This window comes from Notothenia rossii (genome assembly GCF_949606895.1).
Source record: "Notothenia rossii genome assembly, chromosome: 7".
Taxonomy (NCBI): Eukaryota; Metazoa; Chordata; class Actinopteri; order Perciformes; family Nototheniidae; genus Notothenia; species Notothenia rossii.
Genome location: NC_136905.1, coordinates 75,962,282 through 75,975,154, shown reverse-complemented (window position 1 = coordinate 75,975,154; position 12,873 = coordinate 75,962,282). Strand labels below are relative to the sequence as shown.

Genomic DNA, 12,873 nt, shown 5'->3' with positions numbered 1-12,873 from the left:
AACGTCTTTTAAAACTACAATTCCCAGAGACGTGCCATAGATAGAGAACATGTTGTGAAACCCAATAGCCAGCATGTGTAGTTCTAGGGACGGGGTGGGGGAGGGGGGACGGGATGGATGGGATGTAACCCTCGGCGCACACTCAAAAATCCAATCACAGAGCTTGAGGACTATCACAGGGTTTGTCAAGCGAAGCGGAGAGAATACTTACTTCCGGGTGTAAAATTCTCTAAAGCAACTAGGCTACTATGAGCTGCTCCGAACCTCGGTCCTGACGGACTCCAACTTGTGTTTATTAATCAAACAATTAAATAAACACAAGGATAATTATGTGTTATTGTTGAGTAAATAACAGTGTGTGGTTTAGAAAGGAATACAAAATTAGAAGGAAAAAACGATGAAACAATACAGATTTCAGTATTCTGAGCCCCTACTCTCCCCATAACTGACAGCAACAAAAGTCCTACATTATTCAATTAAAATAAAGAAGTAAAAACAATAAGTGTGGCTTGATATTGAGTAAGAAAAAGGTTGATAAACGCTGTGAGAATGGATCTGCGGGTAGCATTCGCTCGCGATCTCAAGTCGTCTACAACATACGTTTAGGGAGCTATATAGAAGCCTATGAACATCTCGGAAAGTTGAAAATGTACGCTAAGGCCCCCCCCCCCCCCCTCTTGCGTTGGAAAAAGCCGACACGGCCACCCCCCTCTTGCGTTGGAAAAAGCCAACACAGGGGACTTGACATAACGTCAACATAGGCCGACCTGGGAGTGAGGATGTGTTGGTTCACCAAGTCCAAGTCTTATCAAGTACTTGTTTTCCTTTTCCCCAAAACATTACATTACAGTCATTCTTCTCTCCAGACTCAGACTAATAGTATTGTTGTTGAGATATATTACAAACTGCACCCTAACCCTTGGAAGGCTTTCACTGAATGATTATTGTGTGTAGCCCCCAGTTTACCATAACAGTGTTGGCGGTTTTGGTTTAATCTTCCCACATTGGTGCACTCTCATTATTTGATATCCCACAATAATCAGGGAGTTCACTCAGACCTTGAAACGGTAAAGATATCAGCAACCCTCGCTGCAGATACATCTCTGATTCTTCGTAGACTACCACCTCATTTTCTTGCCAACATTTTCTTTTATCACTTACTGTTTTCTTCCACACTGACCTTCAACTTCGGCCAGACAACAGTTGGCTGTTTCTGGCACTTCAGTTCAACCTTTGTATTCACGGTAAACACGCTGTAATTAGGCTGCCACTATACCAGCACTGTGGACTTCCTAATGAATCATAGGATACTTAAAACTGAACGTTTTGTCAGCAGTAGCAGCAGCTAATGAAACATTAAAGCAACTTGTTCCTCCTGGTGTTCAAAGGGCAGTAGCTTGAAGACAGAAGCCCGGGCTTGCATAAATTATTATATATATTATTATAAAGTAGATTTTCCAGGTTTGCAGTTAAATTGTATTTATTCTCACTGTCAAAAAATCCAAGAAAAGGACCAAAATAAACAATGTGTTAGTTCTTCTGACTTCAATAGGAGACATACATCTTTAAATACGCAACATAAATATAACCTTTTTTTGTCTTAAATGGTCAATAACTTTCAGCTGGTCTCTGTAGTTTTTTATTCAAAGTTACTCAAACAGGAGGAACAAATTATTTTGTTAGGGACTATTTGTCAGTGGCGGATAAATACACATTTGGTACTCTAGTGAGTGAGGATTTAGTCAAAAATAAACAGTGTGTGTTAATGTGCTTTTGGTCAGTTGTATAGATATATTGTGGTCTTTTTATAGTAGTTGTTGAGAAAAAAGACATAGTTGGACAAATGGTAAATATATGTTAATGAGGACAATAGGAAGTGTTTGTTCATCGACTGCCAGGGAAACTATCACTATAGACTTAGGTTAACCTCGACATGTTCTCACAACACAGCCTTATTTTTCTCTGTTGAGTGGTACCCCTTTCTCCTTGGACGGCTCAGAAAACATCCTGGATACTAATCCATCCACTCACTCAACGAGACGCTTGAACAGAGACACAAACAGAGTGGTTTTCCAATTTTCTCTCTAACAGTGTCTGTTCTGTGGATCTTCTCTTTTTGTCACATGGTATTAAAGTTCTCTTTAACTCCATATCTCTTTGTTGCATGGTTTTGTACTCACTCAATCTTTTTGAAGTCAGATTGTATTTAAGATTCAATGTGTTTAAGAGAAATATTCCAACTACCTAATGCCTAGGGTGACCAGTTGTCCCACTTTGTGCTGGACTGCACAGCATTTTGATAATTTGTCCCACACATGTTGCCGATGTCCCGCATTTGATTGACAGTTGCCCATCTTAAACAAGGCTTTTTTACAAAGATGTGTAGAAAACGAGAGGACTATCAGCACCATTAGCTGTGTCAGATGTCAGTCAATCAACAGAGAAATGTATTAACATAATGGGCAGGCCGTCACCCCCCCCACAGTTCAGCAGACTGTGGCAGTAAGCTAGATCCGGTATTTTTTTTCTGGTCATAATAATTTGTTATGTTAATTCCATTCAAAACAATTATATTGAATTCCTTCAATTGCATAGTTTGTGCAAACAATTAAACCAAAGTAAAGCATTGTTATTAATATTTATAAGCTTATAGTTGAATAGAAATGTTCTTCTTAAGGGTTAGATAGACATGATATAAACATCTAATTTAGCTCCAAGCAACGTAGTAATATGTCCCGCAAAAACGTCCTATTTTTCCCACATGTGGCTTGTTGGCACCTGGTCACCCTACTAATGCCTAATTGGAAGCACTCTGCCATAAATGTGTCAAGTCAATGGTGCAACATGTAGAATATAATCTAGCCAATTAACACTTAGAATATTGTTTTGGGTATGGATGAGATGAACCTTGACAAAGTAATGCTTCGACTCCAGTTCACCGCATACATTTGCATCAGAGTTGTAACACCCGTTGTTGGATCCAGACACTCGGGAGGTTATCTTGCATCTTAATGTGCTGGTATATTCAAAATAAAAGAGTCAGCAAAGCACACGTTTCTTAGTTTACTTTGTGTGATCCAGCATATGATGACTTTAATGTTCAAAAAGCTCTTTCTCATACTGCCTCCAGCACCTCTTTTCACCCTCTGTCTGAAACCAGAGCCTAGTCTGCTCTGATTGGTTAGCTGGCTGGCTATGTTGTGATTGGTCAACCGCTTAGAGATGTCCCGCCCCTTAGCCTACAATGTGTTTGAGCGCTTTTTTTCAGGTGCTAACCAACTATGAAATAAGACTATCCAGTCACATGGGCTGTCGAGATCAGAAAACAGAATATCCACCCACTATCTGTTTATCAGTATCCCTACTGCTTAAAAGATACTTTTGCAAAGTGTTAATAATAATTAAAAAAGTCAGTTTGACCGAGCAAAATCTGCACACATTTTGATTGTTAAATTAATTTTGTTACAAAAATCCGAAATCCAAAACGGGTTTATTACCAGATAGGTGGACACGACCGAGGAATTTTACTTGGTGTCGTGGTGAGTACATAAAAGTAAAAAAAATAATAATACGCAGATAGCCAACTATATTTTAAGAACTTTATAATAACAAAAAAACAGGGGAAACCCCCCCCCCCCAGATATTGTCAACAATGTCCTACAGTATTGTCACATTCTGAGCCTATTAACAACTGGCAGTAAAATGTTATCGGCACCTGGCGGTGGAGGAATATAAATGTTCCCTTGTGTCTGTGTGTCTGCAGGGAGGAGGGCCAGTGCGTGGAGGGCATCATGGAGATCTTCGACATGCTGCTGGCAGCCACCTCTCGCTTTCGTGAGCTGAAGCTTCAGAGGGAGGAGTACGTCTGTCTGAAGGCCATGATCCTCCTCAACTCCAGTGAGTTCTGCTGACGCGGACAAACCGCAGTGTTCATTTAATGTTTTCTGAGACGGATGAGTTAGTTTGCAACGAGCAACAAATCCTGCCTGATCCTGTCCAGTTGGTACATCACAGTGTTTTTTTGCTTCTTCTTCTTCTTCTTTTCCCTCTGCTTGGTTTTGGTTAATGACACATTAATCTGGAACTTAGTGGTTCATTGACACCTGTCACGCATCAGACCCACACATTAAAACAAACTGACCAGAGCAAAACAAAAGCTGAAAAATGAATATATTTATATATTCTTTTGGCCTTACTGTCTGTGTAATTTATTAGCTGGGGTAAATAAATGTTCATTATCCATTGGAGTTGCATTGAAGTAGATGTAGGGTTAAAGCTTTGCACAAGTGTAATCCAAATAAAGGTTTCCAAATTCTCTCAAAGCTCTCAGAGGAGCCAGCATCTCAATTTATCAAATCTGAAAGGTTGCCTCCCTCAGTCTCTACGTTAGAGATGATCGATCTCCGTGCTCTTGTTCTTATGAATTAGTCGTAACATAGACAGTACTCTGTATCTTGACAAAGAACAATGAAGCATTTTGAACAATAAAGCATGTTAACAACATGAGGCACAACACACAAATATGAACCTGAAAATATGAAAATGTCCTCTTAAAGGTAAAACTAGCATGTGGAAATGATACATATCGCGACAAAGCTTTTATATACCCAGAAATAAGAACAAAATATGTACAAACACAAATATGGATTTCTAGGAATGCCTATTACCGTGTTTGTTTTCATACAAATGTGATCCTAAAACATCAAATATGTACCATTATATAATAGCTAATCTGGTTACTTTTCTAGTTTTTCATTGGCTTGAGGTTTCGTTTATGTGACACATTTTAAACCTCACGATAAAACAGTGTGTGTTGCTCCAGGGTTGGACGTAGTCTCACTGTGCAGGTGAAGTGAGATTGGCCGAAGCTTCCACTTGTTTGAATGTAGGATGAAATGACCTTTGAAGGTCTACTTTATTGCACAGCGGCTTCTGTTTTTTAACCTGTGATGTGTTCCCAGCGGTCACAGTGTACTGCCCTGACCCCCTCACCCCCCAACCCCTCTCCCAGGGTTAGGCCCACTGTACAGGTTTCATGGAGGTGACTGACCTCTCCGCATGACCTCAGAGTTTAACACAGTTTCTCCCTAACAGACGCACACAGGCTCCCCCGCCAGCTCTCTGTTGACTCTGCTCCACTGCAGCTGGCGTGCGAAAAAGGGAACAAATTGTGAAAGAAGTGAAATCGAGTTTGAAAAGTCAGTGACAGGGAGGAATTGTAAGATTTATGTATTTAGACAGATGGAGGGCTGTGGCTGAACTGTAACAACAGGATCTACAGCTTCTTCTCTCTCTGCGGGTCAAGGTCAAGGCTTTCATTAGTCATACGTATGTAGCTACAGTGTAGTTATGACGACGAAAATCTTAGGTCACAGGCTCCTCCAACAGTGCAACACAATAAAACAGAAAAAGAGAAAAAATAGTGCAAGTAAATACAAAAAGAACCGTGACCCTGTGCATTTAAAACAATGGATGCACTTTGGTTAACCTCTTGTTTAATCAATAAAGGTTGCTATCAGCTGAACAGCCTGTGAACACATTGCCCTGTCAATAAGAATAGATACATTTCATTTTGAGCCAAACACTTCAGAAACATGTTTTGTATATATCTGAGACCTATAATATGTTGATGAATAACAGTATAATAGGGGACCTTTGAGTATTGAGAAATAGATTCAATATAGTGTTATTTTGTTCTAAAAGATCCACAGCAGCCTCGGTAGACCACATAGCTGCAGAATGCAGTGATTTATAATACTGGCACAACGCTTTGGCAGATTGTTAGTCTCCGTCTGAAGGGAGATGATGTGTGTGTCTCCCTCCTGAGATGTGTGTGTGTGTGTGTGTGTGTGTGTGTGTGTGTGTGTGTGTGTGTGTGTGTGTGTGTGTGTGTGTGTGTGTTGCAGATCTGTGCTCCAGCTCCCCTCAGACGGCCGAGGAGCTGGAGAGCAGGAACAAGATGCTGCGTCTGCTCGACTCTGTGATCGATGCTCTGGTCTGGGCCATCTCCAAGCTGGGCCTGTCCACCCAGCAGCAGACTCTGCGTCTGGGCCACCTCACCATGCTGCTCTCCCACATCCGCCACGTCAGGTACGGCCAGAGGCGGCAGGAAACGGCAAAACCGCAGAGGAGAGAATCGAAAAAGCACACATTCTCAGAAATGATTAAACTCTAGCTGTCTGGCATCATCTGTCTTTATTCGTACACTCTCACAAATGTATTCCTACATGAATTCTCAGCAGGCATGAATACGCACTCACACACATTAGTCTTTCAGACACTTAGAGAGAATACTTGACTTGTCATGTTCGAAAAACATTTCAAGAAAAAACATACTTTTTTGATGTTATCATAAATACAAATGTTATTCACACAAGAAAGTCAAAGTGCTTTACTTTGAAGAAGCTGACTTTTAAACAATAATGAAAAACATAACATAACAAATAATATTTGTCTAAAATAAAGTATTTTTTGAAATGATTATGTGTTCAGAAGCTTACATTTCGGAGACACATAATCCTCTTAACCAGTGGTTCTCAACTGGTCAGGCCTCGGGACCAACTTTTTACTTGGTCAATACAATACCCAACATTTTGAAGCACTCAAATCTATTCAACAAAAAAACCTGCTGTAATATATACGCTTTTCAGCATACAATATTAATAAAAGTGAAGTACAGTGCATATATCCCTTATATCCCTTCACAGAACTAAAGTATGCTTTTAAAAAGGGTTTAATGAGATGATGGAATCAAAAGCTGAACTGTATAAAAAGGCACAAATTCTGAAAACCCGACCCAAGGGGGTCTGGGGGGATTGTCCCCCAGGAGATTTTTGGAAATACTAACATAAACTATGCATTCTGGTACACTCTGAGAACGCCTGCATGCACAGCGTTAGAAAATCGGGCCTTCAAAATAAAAGTTTGACTTCCCCCCCCCCCCCCCCCCCAAAAAAGAAAGAATTCCAATTTTTTTTTTCAATTTCTTTTTTCTTCATTCACACATCTGCGACCCACTCGAAACGGGTCTGCGACCCAGTTCTGGGTCGCGACCCACCAGTTGAGAACCACTGCTCTTAACTGTACATCACATTTTGTAGGATTTTTAAAGTTGAGTTAAGTTTGTATAATTACTTTTGCATGTTTATAAAATGTTAGTTTGCCTGCCAAATGTAGGGTTGCCAGTAACATGTAGAACAAAGTAGGAGAACATAAAATAGACGATAACTGAAGACAATATTCAACAATACTGACTGATATTGATGCATATATTTGGACCTTTTAAGGAAGTCATTTATATTTAACGCTGTGGGAAGAGCTTCCAACAGAGAAGCAATAATGTCTATGACTGTAACATTCCCAGGTACTATTTCTTAAGTCAATGTGTGACGTGTGCTTCCCTCCTCTTCCTCTGCAGTAACAAAGGCATGGACCACCTCTCCAGCATGAAGAGGAAGAACGTGGTGCTGGTGTACGACCTCCTGCTGGAGATGTTGGACGCCAACATGTCCAGCGGCAGCAGCCAATCATCGTCCTCGCCCAGCTCCGACACCTCCTCCGAGCAGCAGCAGTACGCGGCCCCCCCGCCCCACCTGCCGGGCTCTGAGGTTCCGGTCCCGGACAGAAGCCCTGAGGGTCTGCAGGTCTCTCCGTCTTTTCAGAGTCTGGCTCCTATGGACAGCAACGAGTGAGTTACAGTGGTGACGACATGGTGTAGTGGGGATTTTTTTACTGGGTGGACGGGGCGGGGGGGAGACACTATGGACGCGCTCGTGAACTTTCAACGGGGGGTGTACACAGTGGACTTCTGTGTCGTCTGTCAGCTCAACATGATGCCGTTTAAACAATTTAATAATAAAGGGCGGTGCCGGCCGTCAGCGAACCGATCCGGCCTTTCTGCGCGACTGTCACTCAAATGCGCAAAGCGGGACACCTGGTCACCCCACACACACACAGTGCTGCCCCTCACACACACACACGCTTCAAATCAAGTTGCATAAATGCTTGAGCTACGTTTTTATTATAATTACCGTGAAATCTGCCTATTATGTTTTCGTCATTATTACAACAAATACACACTTGCCACTGATAACACTGGCAATGATTTTATATTTATTAGACTGTTAAAAAAAAAATCATGCTTTAAATAAGTGGCGGTACGGCGTGCCAACGCCCACTACACCACTGGTGACGACTATGGAGCTGCAATGATTTGACTAATTAGTATCAGCAGGAAAATAAACAGTAATTCTTTTTGATAAATAATTCATCTTTAAAGTCATTTTTCCTGACTCACTTTATGACATGTTTTGTGATATTTTCATTGTATTATACCATGACTTTTTATACGTACTATTTCATGCCTTTTTTCATGATCATTTTCACATACTTTTTTTTTCAAAATGTTCGACTTACTGTACTATGAATCTTTTATTTATTTTCAACATACTATAATAACTATTTTTCACATTTTTCAACATACTAAATGATGACTTTATAACATTTCTTAACATACTATAATATGACTTTTTGTTTTACATTTCGCATCATACTGTAATGTGACTTTATAACATTTCTCAACATACTATAATAAGAGTTTTTACGACATGTTATAATAACTTTTGTCATATTTTTCAACACACTGTATTGTGCTTTTTCTTCATTAAGTGCTCTTTTTCTTGACTTGTGGTAAATAACTTTAAACACGTTCTTCACAGCTACATCCATCCGGAGCTGTGGTCGCTGGATGAAGGAGACGGCGGTCCGACAATCGAACCAACAGATTACAACATCCCTGATCGAGTTGTCATGGAAACTGCCTTACAGGGGTAACGGGACGGAAAGACACTAACTGAGACCAAACCTTTTAATGGCTTTTCACCTCCCAAAGATCGAGAAAAGGGAAAGCAAAAAAGGATTAACAACTAACAGAAAGTGCTGTTGTGAGGTAACGTTTTTTTGAGATGTTATTAGTCTTTGGAAAAAGAGAAGCTTTCGATCGAATGTATATTTTGTGTGCGTAAATATTTCTTGTGAATGTGCACTACAGTAGATGTTCATGAGAACATCGCTGGGCCTCTGCCAGTCAGTTTGAGCTCTTTTTTGATATGCAGTATTTGTATCTCTTTTGTCACCTTGGTGTATCATCCAGAACAAGCCATCCACAATCTGCAGTGACTTACAGAGGAATGCATGTGGTGTCAATATTCATCTCCATAAGGGTTGTTATAATCATAGCTTTAAAAAAAAAAAATGGCTGTGGTGTTTTTCTCTTTCACTACTTACAGTTCCTTGGTGTTTTAATCGGTGCCTGTTTTCTACTCTCTTTGTACACACTACACGTTTTAGATGAGTAAAGATTCAGCAGTTTGTGGCCTTTTAACAAAACGACTGTTAACAAAAACTTTTCTTCTTCAAAGGCTGGATTTACAATACAATGTGTGGCACTGTTCGTAGTTAACACATAAAGAGTTGACGCTTTAATCCAAAGCGACTCACAATAAGTGCATTCAACTATGAAGAGTGATGCAGTTACACAAAACTAAAATGTATTTACCCATTATGTTTAGCCCTAAAGTTCATGACACCTTTAAAGTACCTGTCAGATTTTAAAGTTTGGATTACTCTTGAACATAAGCTGCTATATTCACAGAGCCTTCTTCAAAAAACAAACCAAAGTGATCACATAACAATAGCCTAGGTGCAGAAAACATTGAATTGTTCTGATAAAAAGTTTATTCAGTATGCATCATTGTCAAACTAAAGCTGATCTCTGATGCATTGTTTTTGTGTACATTTTAAGTGTAGTGTATAAAATGTTCTGTATTGTCATGCTTTGAAAATAATATGAAATATTCCTACAATGTGTCACGTAACCACCGGTCAGTTTACTCAATGAGAAGTTAAACAGGAAAGAAACGGATACTATTTATAGCAAGCCGGGCTATGTGCAAACTTTTACAGATATATTCAATTCAAAGCAATTAGAGTATAGCGTACTTCCAGTCAATTCTGCTGCAGCTACAACTGTGATAAAGAACTTCTGCCTAAACAAAGGGAAATGAATGTGCCTTGGTGGTCTTATTTAACCAAGTAGCCGAACAGGATGGAATAATCAGCGTTCATTGCTGTAATTTAGACAGGATACCACATGATGAAAGGTCTTAGGAGCATCGGTCCAGGACTGGTTAGTTTAATTGTACTTGGCTTTACTAGAAACAAGGAACGGTTGGCTTTAAGTCTACAAACTAGATTTGTTTCAATCGGGCCAGACAAACTGAAGAAACACAGAATGACTCATTTGGACATGTCATGAACAGTGCCATTTTTCTGCCAATGTAAATGAAGCCTTAGTGCCAAATATTCCTACCACTGCTATTATACAGAAACATGTTCAATATCTGTGTTTTCCCGATGTCTGTAACCCGTACATGCATGCACACAACACACACTCATCCATCTCTGATGCTGAAACTATTTCCACTTGTTCACAACACACACATATGCAAATCTGAGATCTTGCTTCCTGCCTGTAGCAAACCTACAATACATGTACAATAAATAAGCAGCTGCAAATCATGGCAAACACAGTTTATTGTCAATCAAATCACATCCCATAAATAAGAGTTCACAAAATAAATCAAACTTTACACACGTTTTGTTGTTTGTTTCTGTTCTGCTGAGTGTGACATTATATACAAATAAGGACCAAACACTTGAGTTTCAAACATTTAGGATCAATAATATTAAAATCGTACATGTAATGGTCTTTGATTGTGAGGTACACAGCTACATCTCAAAGCATTCATGTTCGACTCAAGAGTCTGGATCAATAGATTTGAAACCAGTCCTCTCACTTCATGATGACGAGTGGTGTAAAGCAGGTAAATCGCCACAATATTAATAACAAATTATATATATTTTTTAACAATCTTTGTTTCAACCTGTTGGATTTTTGACATTTGCAGGACTTTACTCTACGGGTCCAACTTGGACAGCGTTGGGTACGTTTTGAACAACATCAAATAATTTAAGAATAAAGTCATTTAGGTATTTGAACATAACATGGGGGGGGGGGGCTTTGTGTTCTTTGATCTTCAGCTAAATGGCAGTAATGTGACAGCTGGAGCTAATATTGTTGCATCAATATTAACAAAATATAAAAAACACGCTTTGAAACTTCATCAAGCAATATTTCATTGAATGCAATTGAATGTGGAAATGATCGTACAAATCAGCATCTGTTAGCTAGTAGGTCTGGTTGTAATGCTGCACATAGACCCAATAACTAAATCTGCTGGAATTTGAACCGTTTAAAAAAAAAAAAAAAAAGTTACTATATTTGTTAAAATCCCCTTATTATCCGTTATTATATGAGCGGTGATTTTGGGCTCTTTCTGCCCCCTAGAGGTACCAAATCACCTAATGCCGCTTTAATTCGACGACTTTTTGTATATATGCTGAAGATGACCTCCCGAACACTGCCCATGAAGTTGTTAACATAAGAACATATGTCATTTTATTACACCAGTGCTTAGACTACAGTCCCATGATAAATTATTGAAATAGAATACAGGAAGACACTCAAACTCAAATATGCAGAAACAATAATTTTGTGTTTTCTTTCTCAGTAGTTTGCACTTACACAGTAGTCCTCAAACACCATTAAAAGTACAATATGTTCCAGCTGTGGGGGCTCTGTTGGCTACAGAAAGGCATGTATGCAGGAGTCACTGCCAGCATTATTTAGAAAAAATATCTTACAGATCTTTTTAAATATCTCTTAATCAATCTTCTTCTCTTCTGTACAAAATGCGCCGTCAACAACCTTCTTCTATGAAAAACTGTAAAAATAGCTGCAGTGGTAGAAAATGCCTCGTGTAATTCTCGCTTTCTGTACGCTTTGGTAATCACTGACCTTTACCCCTCAATATAGATCCCATGGCTTACAATGCAAGTACAAAATCAGAAAATATAGCGTAGATATTAAAATAAATCTAGAGACCTTACTTATCTTCGATTGTTGAATATGGTAAGTGGGGACGTTAAATCTACATATAAAAATGGCAGAACGTTAAAAACGAACCAGGATATGGCTTCTTTTTTTATAAATGTGGAACACCACGAACAATAAATAGATATTTAAATACACCAATCGGATTTAGATTTAAAAAAAGGGCGGTGCTTTTTTTTGTGTGACAGGTAGAATGTCTTTAAATTGCACCTTCACACTATGAACACACTTCTGTCTCCACGTCACATTGAGTCCTTCAGTCTTCTTAGGGGAGGTTTTGGGCGTGGTGGCAGTGCTCATGTGGGCGGGGGGCCGTTGGTGTAGTGCAGCATGGGGTAGAAGGAGCGGGCAAAGTTGTTGGACAGCGTGCAGCTGTAGTTGTCCTCGGAGACGGGCACCAGGCAGGTCAGGACCAGGAGCAGCAGGAGGAGCAGGTGGAGCGGGAAGGCCGCGCGCAGGACCCGGTGGAGGAAGGGCCGCTGGGGGGGGGAGTCCCGCCGCTCCCTGGAGCTAAACAGACGTTAGAGATTATCAGCGTCATCACGTCTACTTTAAAAGTCCCCTATTATACTGTTTTTCATCAAAATATTATAGGTCTCAGATATATACAAAACATGTCTCTGAAGTGATTGGCTCCAAACAGCAAACAGATCATTGTAGCATTACCCATAATCCTCTCTGTTTCAGCCCTGTTTCAAAAGTGCTGATTTTCTGGCCGTTTCTCAATGTCGAGTACACATGCTGCAGAGCCACTATTTCAAGTATACTACGTCATAGAGTGGCGCAGAATGCTGGGCATTTAACATGCATTTAAACAGTCCTTCGGCACCACTCGATGACGTAGTAGACTTGAAATAGTT

At 39.9% G+C, this 12,873-nt stretch overlaps 2 protein-coding genes across 10 annotated transcripts in view; one reads left to right on the top strand and one right to left on the bottom strand.

The window, feature by feature from the left end:
* The window catches only part of esr2b (estrogen receptor 2b), an 87,924-nt gene extending 77,269 nt beyond the window's left edge, over nt 1-10,655 (top strand). For all 6 annotated transcript variants that reach the window (XM_079692691.1, XM_079692689.1, XM_079692690.1 and 3 more), the window contains exons 7-10: nt 3,764-3,897; nt 5,907-6,090; nt 7,418-7,687; nt 8,718-10,655. In XM_079692691.1, the coding sequence (XP_079548817.1) occupies nt 3,764-3,897; nt 5,907-6,090; nt 7,418-7,687; nt 8,718-8,832 (703 nt within the window). In that variant the 3' untranslated portion in view covers nt 8,833-10,655. The remainder of the gene's footprint in view (nt 1-3,763; nt 3,898-5,906; nt 6,091-7,417; nt 7,688-8,717) is intronic.
* The window catches only part of LOC307046293 (nesprin-2-like), a 53,829-nt gene continuing 51,531 nt past the window's right edge, over nt 10,576-12,873 (bottom strand). For all 4 annotated transcript variants that reach the window (XM_079692679.1, XM_079692677.1, XM_079692676.1 and 1 more), the window contains one exon: nt 10,576-12,523. In XM_079692679.1, coding sequence (XP_079548805.1) covers nt 12,310-12,523 — 214 coding nt within the window. In that variant the 3' untranslated portion in view covers nt 10,576-12,309. The remainder of the gene's footprint in view (nt 12,524-12,873) is intronic.